Here is a 17532-nt window from a genome sequence, read left to right as displayed (position 1 = left end):
CCCCCGTTCCCCTCCCTCCCTTCCCCTGACCTGTTCGTTGTGACTTATCTAGCATTGCATTAGAAGTGATCGTTTTGCCGTTCGCTCTCCTCGCTGCGCCCTCTTCGCTTCGGAAAGCTCTCAACGAGACGAAGGACGAGACGGTCGTGGCCAACGCGCTTCGCCCTGCCTTCTGAGTGTTCCGAACATCTTTGAAGACCTCAGCCAGCGTGGCCGCCGCGTCAAAGTCGCCCACGAAGCCGTCGTCGACGAGATGGCTCATCACCTCCGCACCTCTTGACTCCCGCCTCATCCCTCACTCCCCCTTCTGAAGCTCGCTAGCTGCTGCGACTGCTACAATGAGCTCGAACGGTGCCGCTCCTACGGCAGAACAAGTCGCGCGCACGGCGAAAGAGGCGTTCGATGCCTCACAACTCCTCGACTCGAGCGAACGGCACACAGCCCTTCTCGCGCTCAAGCAGGCGCTGACGGATGCCAAGGAGGAGATCTTGGAGGCGGACAGGCGGGACATCGAGGTGCGCCGCGCTTTCGTCGCTCCTCGAGACGTCGGGCACACGGGGACTAACCATCGGAACGGCGTGGACAGGCTGTGCCGTCTTCATCGACGAGTGCGCCGTCGAGAAGAAGGCAGTCAACGTCGTTGTCGACTCGAAGGTGCGTGGCGCGCGAGACTGGCTGAAGGAGACATCGCTGACGTCGCTTCTCGTCGCAGATGACCTACACCGCTGCTTGCAACGCCGCCGAGACGCTCCTCATCCACGACTCGCTCCTCTCTTCTTTGTGGCCTCGGTTAGCGTCCGCCCTCCTCGACGCCAACATCCAGCTTCGCTGCGACCCGTCCACCCTCTCCGCCCTCTCCTCATCCATTTCCTTCCACTCCTCCTTGTCGACTCTCGCCAAGCCCTCGACGGAGCGAAGACTACGAGCCCGTGCTCGCAGTCCGAAGGCGTAGTGTGTGCTCGTCTCTCCTCTTTCTTTCGTTGCTTGCACTGAGCTTGCGAACGCTCGCTCGCAGTCGGCCGTGTCTGCCGAACCACCTCGATCTCTCCTCTCTTCGCGCTTTTCTCGGGCGCCAGCGGACCCAAAGCATGCGCCGCGGCCTCTGAGAAAGGGGCGCAGCGGTCGCCGAAGGAGCATCAGGAGAAAGCTGGACGAGACGAGAAAGGGTGGGCGCTTGAGAACCAGTACCGCGTGTGGAGGGCGAAGCCGCGTGCGTCAGAAAACTTCAAATGCGGCTGAAGACTCGCTGACCTGGATACTCCGCGCGCGTGCTTGAAACAGGTCCCGCTCACAAGCGTCGACTCTTCGATCCACCCCGTTTCGTTTGCTCGACTTCCCCGCTATTGATTCTACTGACTGACGTACCTTTTGAGCATAGACACCGGCGAGCCCATCTCTATCCCCTTCTGCCTCTCCGCCTTCGTCCCGACCGACCTCGGTCATCTTTGCCGGCATGCTCGCGCCCAATCCTTCCCTCAAATCGGTCATCTTCTGGCAGTGGGCTAACCAGTCGCTGAACGGTGCGCGAACAATCTTGATGGTCGAAGGGCGAGAGCTGACCGGCTTTGTGCGTCTCCTTGCAGTCTGCGTGAACTATTCGAACGCGAACAAGTCGATCAAGATGTCGACAAGCGAGATTGCCTGTTCGTTACTGAGTTAACTGAATCGTCCTCTCTGCTCTGCTGACGTCCTCGCCCTCACACAGCCGCCTACGCCGCCGCAACCGTTGCCTCGTGCTCCATCGCCGTCGGCCTCCCCCAACTCGTCCCCCGACTACGCGTTTCCCCCTCCGCCCGCGCTCTCCTCTCCAAACTCGTCCCTTTCGCCGCCGTCGCAAGCGCCGGATGTGTCAATATCGGCTTGATGCGGTGGAAGGAGATGCGTGACGGTGAGTTTGGGCGGTGTCTCCTTGCCCTGCGGCTGCTTGAGCAGGCGGGCTTGTCTCCCGCGCAGCGGAGCTGGCCGCGAAGTGGCTGGTGGAGAAGCTTGCGACGGAGTCGCCCTGCCCCTTCGTCCGGTGCTGGACGACCTCGCTCTCTTTCTCGCTTGTCTCGCCTACTGATCTCCCGCCTTCAAACGTACGACCGCTCTCGTCACATCCAATGCTAACGCATCTCGTCCATGCGCAGGTATCTCGGTCTTCAAGCCCTCCGACCCGAAGACTGGCCGGCCTTCGAGCGAGGAGTTGGGCAAGTCCAGCATCGCCGGAGCGTACGCCGTCGGGCAGACCGCAGCGAGACGCGTCTTGACCAACATGTGCGTCCGAGCCGCCCGCTCCCTTCGAGCCGCACGAAAATGGCGGCTGACTTGCTCGCCCGTCTCGCTCCCGCTTCCCCTTCTCCACCTCACTCTGCCCCGCAGCCCCACCCTCATCCTCCCGCCCATCATCCTGACGCTCCTCGAGAACGCGGCATCCTCATCCTCCCGCCCATCATCATGACGCTCCTCGAGAACGCGGCATTTTCAACCGCCCGAATGGCCGCCGGCTTAACACCGTCACGCACATCGGTTCGTCCTTTCCGCTCGCTCTCCTTAGTCTCGCTGACGCTTCCTCTTCGCATAGGCTTGATCGGCCTCTCCATCCTCGTCTTCCTCCCGCCCGCCATCGCTGCTTTCCCCTCTCGCGCGAGCATCTCGCCCAAGAAGTTGGAGGAGCGGTTCCACGAGGTGCTGTTCGAGGAGGTGGAGTTTAACAAGGGGTTGTAGGCGCGTGGTAGGTGGAATAAGTATGCCTGCATCGCTCGTTCGGCAGATACTTGAGAAGTTTGAGTCGAGGGAGCAGCAGCGGCGAGAGAAGGGGGGAGGTCGCTAGAAGTCTATGGGCGATGAGAGGGTCGCCGCGGACGACGGAGGCGGCGGCAAACGGAGGGTGGCAGGATCGCGGTAGCGGGTTCGGCGGGTCGAGACAATGTGGGATGCGTTGATGCGAGCCGCAGTTTGACCAGCAAGACTGGATTGTCGAGGAAAGTCAGCGAGTAAGCGAGGAGCGAGGAGAGCCTGCTGGCGCACTGTAAGCGTTCAGACTGCGCGCCCCTCGTTGACTAAGCTAGCCGTGCCTTCCCTGTCTTGCGGAGAAGCGAGGAAGTCGTTTGTGCGCTCGAAAGTCCCGCTGTCTCCCCTCCTCGCCGGTCGCTGAGCTTGACAACGCGGCAGTAGCAGTGTAGTGTCTCTGTCGTGGTGTTGCATTCTCAGCTGGGCTCGAATCAGAGGAGGGACCACACGCACTCCATGTCGCTAGCTGTCCGAGTTGAGGATGCGCGCGTGCCACAACGGCGGGGGCTTCGCGAGTCCGTTTCCCTCCATCCATTTGGCAGGCTGAGTCAGCATGCAACGTAGCCTAAAAGTCCGCCCGCGCCGAGTTGCCGCTGTTCGCGTCGTCGGGTTCAGCGAGAGGTGGGGGATCAAGCGAGCGACGGCAACGAAGGGCTGGGCGAGCACAGGCTACCAGCGAAAGCAGTCTAGCGAGGAGCACAACGTCTTCTAGCAGCTGTCCGAGCAATAGCGGTGAGCGTGTCAAGTACAACCCTCGTCGCGAGTCGCTCCTTGTCCTCCTCGACAACGCTCGCTCCGCTCTGAGAGCTTGCTAAGCTTGCACTGTCCTTGTTATCAGCTGTATCGACCTTCTCTCGCCTCGCCCGCCCGACCTGCCGCGGCCTATCGCAGCCGCACGACCTCAAAGTTCAGGTGCGTCTCGCTCGTTCGCTCGGCTTGCACGCGGCGTGGGATGGGACTTGGGCGCATGCGATGGTAGTGTGCGAGCTCTGCGGAGGGTTGCGTGGTGGCCGGCCTGCTGGAAAAGCGGGAAACGGACTCGGGAAATTCGGCTGCTCCTCCCGCGAGGACTCGACGAGTGGGTGTGCGACAGCATAGAGGTACAATACTTCGGTAGCCTGCACATAGGACGGTACTGACGCCGCTCGCCTACTCCCGCAGCACGAGCCCTCGCCACCCGTGACGACATGCCACGGTACGCCCGCTCTCGTCGACTTATCCTTGTTGTTGCGTGCTGAGCATCGGGACTGGATGAGCGCTGACGCACTGTCCTTTGCATACAGCCACGGCGTTTCCGTGTGCTGCTACGCTCATCGCTGGAACGCGTCTTTTGCGTTCAGGACTTGTTCTGCAGGCTTTTCTGTCGAGCTCCTTGCCCTTTCTCCGCTCTCCCGCCGTTTGAGCTGGACGAGCTTCCGCTACGGACGTCACCTGATTGCCTGCTTATTCTGTGGGGGCCGCTGCGCTGAGAAGGCGACCACTTTGCCGCAGGTTTCGCTCTTTAAGGTGAGGCTGACCTTCTCACCCTTCCTGTCGCTCTCAAAGTGACTCTGTCCGCTTCCCGCAGCTTCAGTCATCCTCTCAGGGTTCAGAGGAGCGAGGAGGGGAAGAGTAAGAGCAGGGAGAGGACGAGGGAGAGCTGGAGACGACTACTGCCCCTCCTTCCCTCTCCCCTCCGAAGGCAGGCTAACCAACTCTTCACTCAGACTCGAAGCGCCCTTCAGTTGCATGAACATGAGCAAGAGCATGGAGGCAGGACATTTGGACTTCGGCACCGCGAGATTCGTGCAGCGCTCGTGCGAGCTGAGGTGTGTCGCCCCTCGTCTCGCCACTCGCATTGTCAATCGTGCTGACTTTCCCTCTCCCTGCACAGCTGCTAGCGCTAGACTGCAGCCGCAGACTCGCACGCCACTCGTGCGAAGAGATGTCTTCGCACGTCCGCCTCTCCATCCTTCTTTGCCCCATCGCCGACGCCTGCTCTCCCTCCCTCTCCAGTTCCCGCTTCAAAACCCTGCACCCACATCTTCACCTTACGCCTCACACCGCTTCCCGTATTGGTCTCGCTCGACGCCAACTCGCTCAGCCACTTGATCCTCGTCCATCCTCTCGATCCGCCCATTCATCCCGCTCTCCTGCGGACACCCTTTGAGGATATATTTGTTGGTGGTGCCGCCTGAGATGTGTGCCAACTATCCGAGCGCGGAGAGTTTTGCAAAGAAGTGCTCTGAAGAATTGCGGGAAGCGGGTGCGTCGCGCATCTCCTGGTCGTCTCCGTCTCTCCCTGATTCACATTCGCTTCGCTCCTCCGCAGGTCTAAACAGACATTGCGCCATTGAACAAGTGCTCCTCAAACCACTCACTCTATTTGCGCATCCTTCGAACCGGAGCCCAGCGACACTTCTGCCTCTTCCTCGACTCCGCCCTAATTTGCGCTGCACCTTTGCCACCCGCACGACAAGTTCTCCGTGGTGCCAAACGTTAAGGGCTGGCGGACGTCGCTGAACAAGAAAGTGAGAAGGAGGCATCGTGGTCGCTGAGTATGCATCGAGTGCATATGTGGAACAGAGGAGGGAAGCTGCGACAGACGAGACGATGGTTGTGAGGCTGAAGAGGAGGCAGACGCACCAGTGGGACAGATGAGCGGGGTTTCGAGAGCGTATGGTTGCCTGCATCGCGCAACTTGTCTTCCTTCCCCTTCCAGGAGTTCGCTCGCAAGATCCAGGGTGGGCGCGCAGCACGTTGGTCCTTCCAAGCAGCATGCGCGAAGCGCCCGTCCGGGAGAAGCTTGCGAGAAGCGCCCGTCTCAGCGTCTCTGGTCCTGAGCAAGCACAGCGACGAGCCCTTCGTGAGGCCAACGAATGGCCTGTCAGGATCGTCCATTGCGTGTAGCGGCAGTTGGAGAGGTAGGACGCTGTCTCTAGTGCTTGTGAGCGTGGTCGTCGCGAGGCGACCCTTGTCGAGGAGGCGGTGCAAACGCGCAAGATCGCTCCCACCGCCCCAAGTTGCTTTCTCGCCGCTCACACTCACTCGCTGGACTGCAAAGTCGCTCGGAGGGCTTCTCAGACTTGCTCACGTCTCGCCAAATGCACGCCCAGCCGTCACTCGCCCTCGCGCCGCCTTCGCCGCCTTGCTCGTTCTCACGGCAGCCATCATCCAGAGAAGCTCGACAACTGCGCGCGGAGGAAGGCGAGGGAGCTCAGGCGGTACAGTAGGAGGAGGAAGAGGCACCGAACAGGCTTCGCGTGTCCGTTCGGCATGAGGAGGCGGTTCCGCCGAGGTGGGAGGGGTTGGATGTTAGCAGGAGGGACGACACACGGCGCCTGGGCTTGCTATGCCAGAGATATGGAGCTCTGGACATGCTCTGTCGCTTATGAGCTGCACTGCAGCCCAGGAGGGGCGGAGTGAGCGCTTAGCACTGCTCCTCGCCCTCTTGCTGCTGGCCTCCTTCCCTCAATTCACCATCTCTTGCCTTGCGACTCGCCCCAGGGATGCTCCGCTACTTCATCGTGATGGCACAGCTCCCCGCTTTCGACCATGCTGCGAGACGGATGGTGAACGAGCGGATCTTGCTACCCTCATCGAGCGACCTCGAGCCTGTCAGCAAAGCTGGAGATATCGCACTTGAACCTGATCCCTGAGAATGAGCTGCGCAAGTCCAAGAATGAGCGAGAAAAATGGCTTCCGTTGTATTTACGGCGATTCGATCTACCTTTCGACTGGCGGAGTTCACCACATGCGAGTCCTCAGAGCCTCCCCTCGAGTTACTTCACGATTACAACTCGTAAGCCTTGATATGAAGGCGAGCGAGCTATCTCCACGACTTTGCCGTGAGAGTGCATTTCCCAAAAAAATCGGGAAATGCGAGGAGAAGAGCGTAAGTCGAGTTGTGAGGAGCCTCCCCTCGAGCATGAAAGGGTCACCGCGAAGCAATACAATGCTGTGAGTGGTCGACCCTTCTCGAGGAGGCGGTGCAGATGTGCATGATCCCACCGCCTCTGTCCAGCGCCTCCCCTCGAGTAAGAAAGGGCTATGGCGAAGCAATTCAATCTGCATTGTATTCCTTTGTCTCGCTCGTGAAGCTGTGACCCTGGCGGCATTCTGTCAAGCTGAACAAGATGCCAGGAGCACTCTGAAGTGTAACGCACCCTGCACCAGGCTGCACCCGACAAGGACAAGCGCGAGCAAGTTGTGATCAGACCTTGTAATGCTTCATTAGCCGGCGGCACGAGGGCACGGCTTCCTCTTCCCTCTCACTCGCTAACTCTTGCTGGGGCTCTGGGCGTGGCGAAGCCATGCTCAGGCTACTTTCACGGGCTGCAGGCACTCCTGGGACTCCTCCACTCCGCCCTCACCGTTCCACCTCTCCTATCGCTCGTAACGACTGCCGACCTCGCCAGTTGGCTGGCAAGACGCTCCATAGACACGCGATAAGCTCTCCTACTTCTGCTGCCAACTTGCGCAGGCCCACGCTAGTCCTTCTCGTTCCGCAGGCCGCAGCTTGCTTCCGCCTTTCTCCTAGTTCTCGCCACGCCTTCCTGGGCGCTGCTACGCCGCGACGCCTCGACGACGCTGTACACGGTTTGCGCGGTCATGAGCGACATGCAGGGCGGGTTAGAGTGTGCTGGGCGTGCGGAAACAGCGGCAGGTCGTTCGGTGCGTCGCTCTCCTGGCCTTCGCACTCGCATCCCGTTGCGTCTTCAGCAACTTGCTGATTGAAGGTGTTCTTTGTTGCAGCATGGCAGGAGTGAACTCACTACGCCGGCTCGCCCTTACCGCCGGCACCCATTCTCGACCTCTCAATCTCGCTCTCCCTCGTCGTACTCCTTCGTCCCCGTCGTCCGTTCATCTCGCCCTTGAACGACCGACACAGCCGGCAAGCTTGAGCCGTCGTTCTACTTGCTCTGCGTGAACCGGACAAGTCTGCACCAGGCGACCTTCTCCTCGTCCGCTGGTTGGACCGGAATGCTTCGTGACTGGCTTGCTCGCCCCATCATCCTCACCGCGAAGTTCTGTTGTGTTTGCTGCTTCTTGACATGCCACTATCGCTGCTCGTTTCCCCGGTCATGGCCGGCTCGAACGGACTTGCACTCGCCGCAAGACTCGCTCACCTCGTCCACGTGCACGACGACAGCAAGAAGAGCAAGTCGGCGGTCAAGAGCAAGTTGTTGAAGTGCAGGAATTAAATGACTTTCCTCTTTGCAAGACTGCAATTCGTACGACCTCACTTACGCAGTCGCTTGGGACGCTTCAGACTGCAAGCGACTGCCTGGACTGGCTTTCTCTCTTGCTCGCTCGTGTACATGGATGCTTAGGCACTATGGCGGACAGCTCACAATCCTAGCCCACCCATCTTCGCCCCCCTACCTTCGCTTTTCGCCCCTCCTCCTCCCTTCCCTCCGCCGTTTCCGCCCATCTCGCGCTCCACTTGCGTTGGCACGTGCTGTTCCGCCCCTACGATGCGCTCCTTCTCCACTGTGGGGAAGTCGGTCGCGGATTTGGTAGGGGCGGTGGAGGAGGTTGGTGCGGACGTTGCAGGCGCTGAGGAAGAGGGGAGGAGCGTTGTTTTGGCGGCTTGCACAGGAGGAGGAATGCCCGGGGCTTGTCAAAACGTCCGCGATGCGTGTGCTGAGGCCGAGCTAGTCAGACGTTTGAGGACTGCAAGAATGGCAGAGAAGGAGAATAAGGCGGGGAGCGGTCCATCGCTCCTCTTGCTTCGTGGGAGCTGTGAACGTCGCACACTGAGTTCGCTCGTCGTTTTGGTGTCACAGCAGCTGTAGAAGCGCTGCGAGAGACGCGAAGAAGAGAGAGATCAGCTTCTCTTCGCAAATTCGCTTCTTCGCCTCTTCCTTTTCTACCTCCTCTTCGCTTGCCTCGCTCACCTTCTTTCTTCCTTCCTCGCGACTTTGCCCGCTCACCGAAGCGTAGAGGAACAAGCGAACAAGCAGCGCAAAACGTCACCTCCCTCCTCCTCCTCCTCCTCCTCTATGACCTTCTCAACCTCCCGCTTCCACTGCTCTCGGTCACCTGATTGCTTGGCTCCTTTGTTCTGCGTACCGCGTCATCCGCGTCAAGCTTATTTCGTTCTCTTGCTGCGCCGGGAGGTGGGGCTTCCCTCGAGCGAGGTAGATCTCGTGCCGCTCTCCTTCCTCTCTCTCTCCCTCCTCCTCCCTTCGCTGAACAATCTAGGATGGTCTTCGGCTCAAACAAGACCCACGCTCATACCGCTCCCGTCGCTGGTACTGCCGGTGCGCCCGTCGCTGGTGTCGGCGCAGGACCCAGTGCGTCTTCCCTTCCCTCCTCTCCTCGCTCCTTTTGCTGACACCTTTCTTCAGCGACCCACACGCACGGTACCACCCACACCACTCCCGCTGGAGGAGGCGGGCTGGCGTCTCATATCCCCGGTACGCGCGCGCACGAGGAGAAGAAGTTGATGCAGCACGGGGGTGTCGCTGGAGCTGGAGCTGGCGCCGGGATGGGTACGACGGGAGTGGGAGCTGGAGGAGTAGGAGCGACGGGAGCGGGTGGGACGGGCACGGGAGGTGGGTTGGCTAGTAAGAGTGCGTCTCTCGCTTTCTCTCTTCTCGTCCTCGTCTCTTCCGCCGCTGCGGCAGCTAGATTGGGTGGCGCAGCGGTGTGAGATGTCGGGAAAGAGAGCGCTGACGTTTCGAATGGGGTTCGCGAACAGTCCCGGGCACCAAGGCGCACGCTGTTACCCGTTCGTCCTCCTTCCTCCTTTCCTCCTCCCTCCTCTTTCTCTTCGCCCACACTGACGCATTCTCGCTGCGCAGACTCGCACGAAGCGACACACGCCTCCGCCCTCTCCTCCTCCCACCCCACGACCACCTCCTCCCACGCTCCAGGGCACCACACGCACACAACCGGCCAACACGGGAACTTGCGTCCTGGAGAGCCGGGGACGAAGACGGTGACTACTACCACGACGACGGTGGTACCGCAGCCTAGTGTGGGGGACAAGGTGTCGGGTGCGTAAAGCGATTCTTCGTCTTTTGGCGGGAGCTAACGGGTTTGAGTGAGCAGGCAAGGTCGATGTCGCTCTCGGCAAGGTTCGTCCTCTCTCTGGCACTCCCTTTGAAGCGGTACTGACCAAGGAGCGAGCACAGTTGACGCACAACCCGGGCAAAGTCGCGGTGGGCGAGATCAAGCAGACGGAGGGGAAGAGGGGTTTGGAGGCCGCTGGGTTGGCCTACCCGACTGGGAGGGCTGTCTAGGCGGCGAGACTGTCAGATACCTGCTACGCTGCTTCCCTGTGAATAGTTCTGCGTTCCCTTGTATCGTCTTCGTTTCCTCCGCCCGCTTGACGACCCCTTACGACCCAGTTGCAACGCTGCCTCGATTCCAACGTCTCGCAGTCGTCGTCACGGTCGCAGCGACAGCGAAAGAGCGCTGCGTTCGTCGTCAGCCCGCGGTTGTCCTCGTCGTTGTCCTCTGGACTGATGACAAGTTGCCGACTGCGGGTCGTCACTCTTTCGCTCCTCTTCTTCACTTTCTGAGCGAGAAGCTATGGCAGAGCAACCCGCTTCACGCATCCAGTCCTTCCTCCAGCGCACGACCGACCGCCTCCCTCCGCTCTCCCAACTCCCACACCTCGCACGCTCCACCGCTCCCCGCCTCGACCCACGCCAGTTACCCGAGACGCTCCCGCTCCAACTGACCATCAAGGCCCTCTCAGGCGTGCGCAACGACACCCAGTCGCTCGCGAGGGAGACGCAGGCGTATTCGAAGCAGCTGTATGTGTGGACAAAGGAGGAGGAGGATGAGCGAGTTAGGGTCGGAGGGGACAGGGCGGCTTGGTGTGTGTGGAAAGCGGGCGAGTGTGAGAAAGAGTGCGCGGAGAGGATCGAGCAGGCGAGGGTGGTGTTGAAGGACATTGTGCGCGAGGTTCTCTTCCACCTCGCGGAAGTGACTGAACTGACGAGGCTTGACCCGCCAGCGCAACTTTGAGAACGACCTCGTCCCGCGCCGCCGTGCCCACTCGGCTCTCACCTCGAAACTCGCCTCGACTTCGAAAGAGCTCTCCTCTCTCTCCCCCTCTTCCTCGCCCTCGACGCGTCAAAAGCTCACCGACTCTGCTTCGATACTCGAATCCGACCTCGCTACGCTCACGGCCGAAAACAGAGAATACGAGCAGTCCCTCGCCCTACTCAAGAGGGAGAAGTTGAGCCAGAGTTTGGTCGGGCAGTTTGAGGCCATGAGAGAGTTGGGGGAGAAGCTGGCGATGGTTGGCAAGTGGGGGGAGGCCCTGGCGCGTGAGATGGGCCGCGAAGAGGAACAAGGAATGGAGGAGATCGCGGCGAGGGTCAAGGCAGGGCTGGAGGAGGAGCTGCGTAGGTGGACGAAGGGGGAGGTGCCGGTCCTCGGTGCGGGTGCGTCCGCGAAGGACGACACAGCGAGCTTGTTGAGCAGGAGCGACACGAAGTGCGTTCGCGCCGTCTGCCCTCCTCCCGACCTTCGCCGTACTGACCCTCCTTGCATCGCGCCCACAGGAGTTTCGGCGACTCTCACGCCGCCGAACTCTCCTCCCTCCACACTCCAAACCCGTTCGCCGACCTGCCGCCTTCCAGCTCCTCTCACGCACCCGCTCTTCCTCCTCGTCCCTCCTCGCCCTCATCCATCTCGACCTCCAACACCGCCGCAATCGCACACGCTACTCTCGGCGGCTCCTCCTCTCCCACTACCTTGAAGTCTGGAGGGTTGGCGCATCCCCCGCTGCTCGCAACGCTTCACTCGCAGGCAGTACTGGAGACTTCCCCGTCCTCCATCCCTCCTCCGCTTCCCGCTCGTCCCTCTTCCTCCTCTCCTCCTCCCCCATCAGGAGCCCTAGGACGCTTGAACCTCTCTCCGACCCCTCACCCACACCCCTCACTCGGCTCTTCCCCTCCTACTCTCAAGCCCCAGCCCGTCCCGCCTCCCACGGATGGACCGCTCCTTGCGCCAGGGTTGCAAGACCCAACGGTGGCGGAGACTGGAGAACCGAGGATGGGAACGGGTGGGCCAAGTGAGGGGGTGTTGAGGCCGAGGTGGAGCACTGGAGGGGGAGGAGGGTCGATGCCAGGCGCTTTTCATCACGAGGCGGATGCGGACCCGGCGCATTGGGGCGACGCCGAAGGAGGGGAGAGGTTACCCTCGTATGGGGAGGGAGATGATGAGGCTGCGAGAGCGCGGGACAGGGCGGAGGAGATTTTGGTGAGGGAGAGGGAGGGGAAGCGTGCGTAGGGTGAGAACGTGGTTGGTGGTGGTGAATAGACACTTTGCTTTCTTTGTCCTTCCGAACGGCGAAGAGGAGAAGAAACGAGAGAAAAGGAGGCGGGACGAAGGGAAGGCTTCGAATGCAAGAACTGCGTCGCCGGCACGTGCGAGCAGAGACGACCGCCAAAGAAAACGAGCAGGAGAAGAAAGGAGGGTATCGCAGGGTATGAAAGGCGCACGACTTGAAACACTTCCGGAAGGGTATGCGAGAATGCGAGAGGACAACAGAACAAGGCGGGGCTAGGGCGCATAGAGGGAGGGGAAGGGGTGAGCAGGGTAGTCGGAGGATGAGGAGGTGGCGGGGAGGGGAGGGAGTTGGAAGGCGGAGCCTTGGAGGGAGAGCGGGTGAGGGGCGGCCTGCGGAGAGCGTTCGGATGTATCAGCTCCTCATCGCACGATACGGTGAGAATACTGCACGGCGAGGAACGCCCGAACGCACCTCGAGACCGGCGTTCAAGAAAGCCAGGACGACGGGAAGCAAGCTGTTCTGCTCGGTGGTCGTGACGAGCTCGTGACCCGTCTTGACGAACGACCCATGCTGCGCCTTGGCCTCCGCCACCTCGTCCTTCAACTGCGCAGCAGCCTGCATCTTCGCCGCCGCGGCAGCTGCAGCCGCAGCAGGCGTAAGCGATCCAACGCGCTGCCTCTCCCCTGTCGAGCCGGAGAACGAGCCTCCCCCATAGCCCGGCAACGACGAAGCAGGCGAGCTTTCGTTCTCCTGCCGGTATTGCACGGCGTAGAGCTTGCTGACCGAGTTGGACCGCGCGAGTTGGCTGCCTGGACGGGTGGGCGTCCCGACTCGTCCGCGAGACGTACCGGGTGTGCCGGGCGGACCGAGCCGCGGGGCTGCGAGGTTCGGGCGCGGCGAAGGAGCGGCAGGAGGGAGTGGAACCGGCTCGTCGGGCGGGAGGAGCGAGTCGCGGAGAACTTGTACGGCGACTGTCTGTGCGGCGGTTGCGGCGGTGTCATGAGGCGGTGAGGGAACGCCGGCAGTCGCGGCGATGCGGTCGCGGAGGACGCGGATCCACTGCGCGCGCTCCTCGGTCGACGTGCACGAGAACATGTACTTGCGCTTGACGTCGAGGTGGTTGGTGAAGGACAGCTGGGGTGCAGTGCCTGGTCAGCCTTGCTTCAGCGGGAAGCGTAAAGACGAATGCACCTGGAAGATATGCTGCATGAAGGCGCGCTCGATGGAGAAGGCCTTGTTGAGCGGCAAGCCCTGGTACCTCGGAGCGTTCGCGCCACGCTTGATCAGGACCATGACCCTTACGCCAAGCGCCGTCCCGGTAACACGGAACGACTGCTTATTGCTCCGGGCGAACGACAAGACGGGCGGGTCGAACTGCAAGTCATTGCCGTGAAGCTTGATCGTGAACCTCGGGTCTGGCTGGGGGATGGTAATCGTGAACGTCTCGGACGGGACGCGGTAGATGAGCTGGGTCGGCAGCTTGGCAGGCTCAATAATTGCCTCAATATCGGGCGTCATGCTGAAGATCGAGTTGTCCGAGGCGTGCTCGATACGCTCGCGCCGGACCGAGGTGTAGACGCGGCTGAGCAAGTCTTCCGACACGACTGACCGCGGGTCGGCTTCGCGGAACGCTTCGATGAACTGGTCGACATTGGGACTGTTGAGGTAGAGAGTCAGCTCCTTGACACTCGAGAGAACGGACGGCAACGTACGGAACTTGCGGCTTGGGAGCGTTGAAGAAGCGCCCGTCTGGTCCATCCGTACCGTGCAGCGCATCGCTGAGCCGTAAGAGCGCCATGACGAGGCTGAGTGTGACGGCCGGGTCGAAGCCGCTCGCCGGGTTCGCTTCCGCCCAAATCGAGGCGACGACGCCGAGCACGTACTCGGCGGCCTTGACGTCGTACGGCAGCCGCACGCTCATGAGGAACAGCCGAATCGCATCGTCGATCCGCACGCCGGCGAAGCGGAACCGCTCGGTGTAGGCACGAAGTACGGAACGGTGGTTCGGGTTGGCAAGGTAGACGCCTAGTTGGTTCCGGTTGAGGTCGGTGTTGCGGAAGAGCAGGTTGGCGATGGTCGGACCGTCGTTTGCGAGGCCGCCTTTCTGTACCAGCGAGGCGATCGCGCGAGCCGGATCGTTGGCGAAGCGGTCGACGAACGCGAGCAAGAGGGGATGCCGCTTCTTGCTCGACGAAGAGGATCCCTCGTCGACGGGTTCCTCCGCCGCAGCAATCTTGAGCCGCTTGCACTCGACGACGCTCTTCGTGAGGAAGTGGCTGTCGAGCGACGGGAGGACCGGGTCGCCCGTGTCCGCATCGTGCTGGATGAGCGGCTTGGCGATGACAAGCATGTCGTTGAAGAGGAAGAGGTGCCGATCCTTGACAGTGTTGGCATTGACGACCTGCAAGACTGAGGCTTGGAGCGAGAGCTTGCGAGGCGGCGAGTCCAGCGGGCTTGGGTCCGTCGAGGCGAGCGCTTCGTCACCGAGTATCGAGTCGAGTTGGGCGAGGATGCGATTCGAGGGAAGCTGGTCGGCTGGGAGGCGAGGAACGCGCGGCTGAGTCGGGAACGGGTCGTGGGCGAGAGACGAGTTCGACAAGTCCCGCCGCATCATGACGGGCGAGTGATAGCTGCTCGCACCAGCCGAGTGGAAGGACATGTTCGAGTCGGTCGAGGGCGACTTGCTCATCCCCTGGCTTGTCGCAGGCGGGTCGAGGTGTGTCCGTGGCGATGTCGCGGTACCGTTGACATGCGGCGACTTGGTCGGACCAGGCTTGGGCGGCGACGAAGACGGGAAGGTAAGCGCAGCCATCGGGTCTGGAATGACGGAAGTAGGCGAGATCGGATCGGGCAAGAGGGGCGAGGCGGTGAGGTGGTTGTTCGGCGAGAAAGGCTGGTAGTTGGCGAGCGAGAACTGCAATCCGTTGCCCTTTCGAGCGCTGAGAGATGGCGAAGGCACTGCGATGGTCGGCGTAGCAGCGGAGGGTGCTTTGCTTGTCGAGGCGAGGTGTCGGAAGAGTCTGCGCGGCTGGATTAGCCTGGTCATGCGAGTGAGCAGCGAAAGGTTGAACGCACTGCTGAGGACTCTCCGCCGGTCCCTTCACCTCACTCGACGCCTGCTCCGCCGGCGCAACCTGCGACTCCCTCGGGCTCGCAACCGGGCTCGGGAACTGGTACCCCAAGACAGGCGGCGGGAAACCCCTTGCCTTCTCCTCCTCCGCCTCGCTCTCAGCGCGGTCCTCCTCCTCAACTCGTTCAGGTCTCGAGCTCGTTGCGGACCCAGACGAGGGCGGTCGGGTCCTCGTTGCGGCGCGTGAATCGTCCGAGCCTGTGCTGCTGGTCATCCGCATCCGACTCGACGACGCCGTGCTGCCCTTCCTCAGCGCAGCGGTCGACGAGCCCGGTGACGTGGGAGACGACAGCCCGCCTACGCCGAGTCCGATGCCGGTTGCCAACACGCTGGGTCGCCGATTCGGGTCTGTCGCACCGAGCGACGGCAGCGCAGTCGTCGCATCACTTCCTCTCCACCTCCCCCACCCACCCTGCGCCGCAACACTACTCGAAGCGCTCGATCCTCGTTTGCGGGCCGCAGCAGCCGCGACAGCCTCGTCGTCTTCTTCTGCCTCCATCCCTCGACCTTCGACGGCTGCGATGCCGAATGAGGGGAGGAAGGCGGGGCGGGACGTGGCGGCGCGTGCGGCACGGAGGGCGGAAGAGTCGGTTGAGGAGGCGGAGGTGGCTGAGTCGGTTGAGGAGGAGGGGGTGGAGCGGTACGTTGGGTACGAGGCGGGCTGGAGAGTCGAGGAGTGCTGTGCGGAGGGAGTGGCGAGGTCTGCTTCGTCGTGTGAAGGCTGAGATTGCCACGAGTTGAGGTAGGACGCTTGAGGCGTCCGTTCGGGCGTCTGGCCAGTCGGATTGTCGAGCCGAGGCGTCCGGTCGAGCGGAGTGAGTTGCGAGTCGCGCACGACTTCCTGCGTGTCGAGCGGATCGAGGCGATGTCGCTCTTGGTGCTCGCGAGCCACCGCACCGAGGAATGGTCCACCGTATGCAAGTGGCGGCGCAAGTCCTCCCCTCGCCTCTTCCGGCTCAACCGCCATCTCGATCGCACCCAATCCTCCGTTCGACCCCCCAGCACTCCAACTCCCGCTCCTCGGCCTCGCTCGCCCAATCCTCCCGACCACATCTAGCCCTTCTGCCGCCCTCGCACGCGAAGGGCCTTCCAGTCGCCGGGCCGACAACTTGCGCATCAGGTTCACACGAATCTTGTCCCTGTCGATGGGAGCGTCGAGCAGTCCCTCCGCGCTTCCTGCGCCAACGCCAGTAACGGTATTGTTGCGCTTCAATGCCGACCCGTCTGCTTCGCCCGACGCGAGAGGAGCCGAAGACGAGGTGACGGTGTTATTCCGTACGAGTCCCGCACCAGCTTGTTGCGCCGCGAGAAGTTTCGCCCTCGCGCGTTGTTGCAGTTCCTCAAGAGTCGGCATCACACCCGCCCCTGCTCCCTGTCCCGGCGCCGCAAGCGCATCGAACGAAGGAAAGAGGTCCTTGGGCGGTAGAGGCGGCGGCGCAGTACCCGTCAATTTAGCCATCGCAAGTTGGCGCGCCAGCAATGAGGCAGTCCGTTCGAGACTTGATGGGAGGGAGGGGGGAAAGTCTGCGGGCGGAGTGTAGGCGCCGAACGAGCGGGATCTTCGGCGCGATACGAATTGGGCGGGGGAGAGTGTGGAGGAGCTGGGTGGAGCGAGACGAGGACGGGGAGAGGAGGAGGGAGAGGCGGAAGGTGAGGACGGGGAAGGGCTGCCGGCTGTGCGGGTCGAGGCGGCTCGGCGCAGGGTTGCGAGTGCTGCTGCACGCGGTGCTTCGGTCGAAGAGGACGCGGTCGAATCCATCTTGCGTGAGAGAGACGGACGATGCTGCAGGAGGAGAGGGGGTAAGGGTCAGTCCTCGCTCGTGCGGGCTGCGGCTGCCAGTGGCACTCCAGCAAAGGATGCCTTCGTCCACTCTGCGCCTCAGACGGCTCCCCAGCTGCCGAACCCTTCCTCGACCTCGCGTCCGTTCAGCAACGAAGACCGAAGCTCACCTCGACGCTCTGTAGCTCGCGTACCTTACTCGATCCGTGTCACTCGGTCTCTTTGTCGCTCGTACGCCACCTGCCAGTCCACCCGAGGCGTGCGAGGTCGAGAGAGGGTGCCGTGCGTGGGGATGGCTGGACCGAGGAAGAGGCGACAACGGATTCGACCGTTTCGAGCACAGAGCCGAGCTGTACACGTTCTTTAACCCTCGTAGTCACAGCAACACGTCCAAGGCTGGCGGAAGAGCGAGCAGAAGAGCTGTGGTCGCCGCCAACTCCTCGCGACGAACCTCTCTCACGGACTTGTCTGCCTCCGCTCAAAACCCGCTCAGACTGCGCTCGTACGAGGCTAGATTGACTGCTGGCGATTCGCTCTACCCGCCCGTCCAACGCCTACGCCCGCTCGTGCCCTCGTCGTCGACTTCTCCCCCACTTCCCTCGTCAAACAACTCTG

The 17532-nt window shown here is 62.0% G+C and overlaps 5 protein-coding genes across 5 annotated transcripts; 4 read left to right on the top strand and 1 right to left on the bottom strand.

The window, feature by feature from the left end:
* Positions 1–471: 471 nt before the first annotated feature.
* Positions 472–2706, top strand: RHTO_05981 (mitochondrial carrier protein, tricarboxylate/iron carrier; the record flags this gene model as incomplete). The annotated part of the gene is made up of 11 exons (XM_016419642.1): positions 472–515; positions 587–654; positions 713–953; positions 1077–1210; positions 1282–1322; positions 1379–1520; positions 1584–1643; positions 1706–1888; positions 2130–2256; positions 2405–2508; positions 2564–2706. The coding sequence occupies 11 exons, from the start codon at positions 472–474 to the stop codon at positions 2704–2706; spliced, it is 1287 nt and encodes a 428-aa protein (XP_016269569.1).
* Positions 2707–3325: 619 nt separating this feature from the next.
* Positions 3326–4921, top strand: RHTO_05980 (uncharacterized protein; the record flags this gene model as incomplete). Its single annotated transcript, XM_016419641.1, has 7 exons — positions 3326–3393; positions 3611–3684; positions 3934–3967; positions 4056–4278; positions 4340–4383; positions 4487–4580; positions 4646–4921. The coding sequence occupies 7 exons, from the start codon at positions 3326–3328 to the stop codon at positions 4919–4921; spliced, it is 813 nt and encodes a 270-aa protein (XP_016269568.1).
* Positions 4922–8959: 4038 nt separating this feature from the next.
* RHTO_05979 (uncharacterized protein) lies at positions 8960–10001 on the top strand (the record flags this gene model as incomplete). The annotated part of the gene is made up of 5 exons (XM_016419640.1): positions 8960–9050; positions 9105–9329; positions 9458–9487; positions 9561–9755; positions 9811–10001. 5 exons carry the CDS (start codon positions 8960–8962, stop codon positions 9999–10001), a joined length of 732 nt encoding a protein of 243 aa, XP_016269567.1.
* Positions 10002–10293: 292 nt separating this feature from the next.
* RHTO_05978 (uncharacterized protein) lies at positions 10294–12006 on the top strand (the record flags this gene model as incomplete). Its single annotated transcript, XM_016419639.1, has 3 exons — positions 10294–10662; positions 10724–11208; positions 11277–12006. 3 exons carry the CDS (start codon positions 10294–10296, stop codon positions 12004–12006), a joined length of 1584 nt encoding a protein of 527 aa, XP_016269566.1.
* A 273-nt stretch (positions 12007–12279) lies between these two features.
* RHTO_05977 (ARF guanyl-nucleotide exchange factor) lies at positions 12280–16896 on the bottom strand (the record flags this gene model as incomplete). The annotated part of the gene is made up of 6 exons (XM_016419638.1): positions 12280–12396; positions 12479–12816; positions 12856–13141; positions 13199–13664; positions 13720–15027; positions 15083–16896. The coding sequence occupies 6 exons, from the start codon at positions 16894–16896 to the stop codon at positions 12280–12282; spliced, it is 4329 nt and encodes a 1442-aa protein (XP_016269565.1).
* Between the last annotated feature and the right edge of the window lie 636 nt (positions 16897–17532).

This window comes from Rhodotorula toruloides (assembly GCF_000320785.1).
Source record: "Rhodotorula toruloides NP11 unplaced genomic scaffold Scaffold39, whole genome shotgun sequence".
Lineage (NCBI taxonomy): Eukaryota > Fungi > Basidiomycota > Microbotryomycetes > Sporidiobolales > Sporidiobolaceae > Rhodotorula > Rhodotorula toruloides.
The sequence above is the reverse complement of the archived record's forward strand: the minus strand, read 5'-3'. Positions and strand labels throughout refer to the sequence as shown.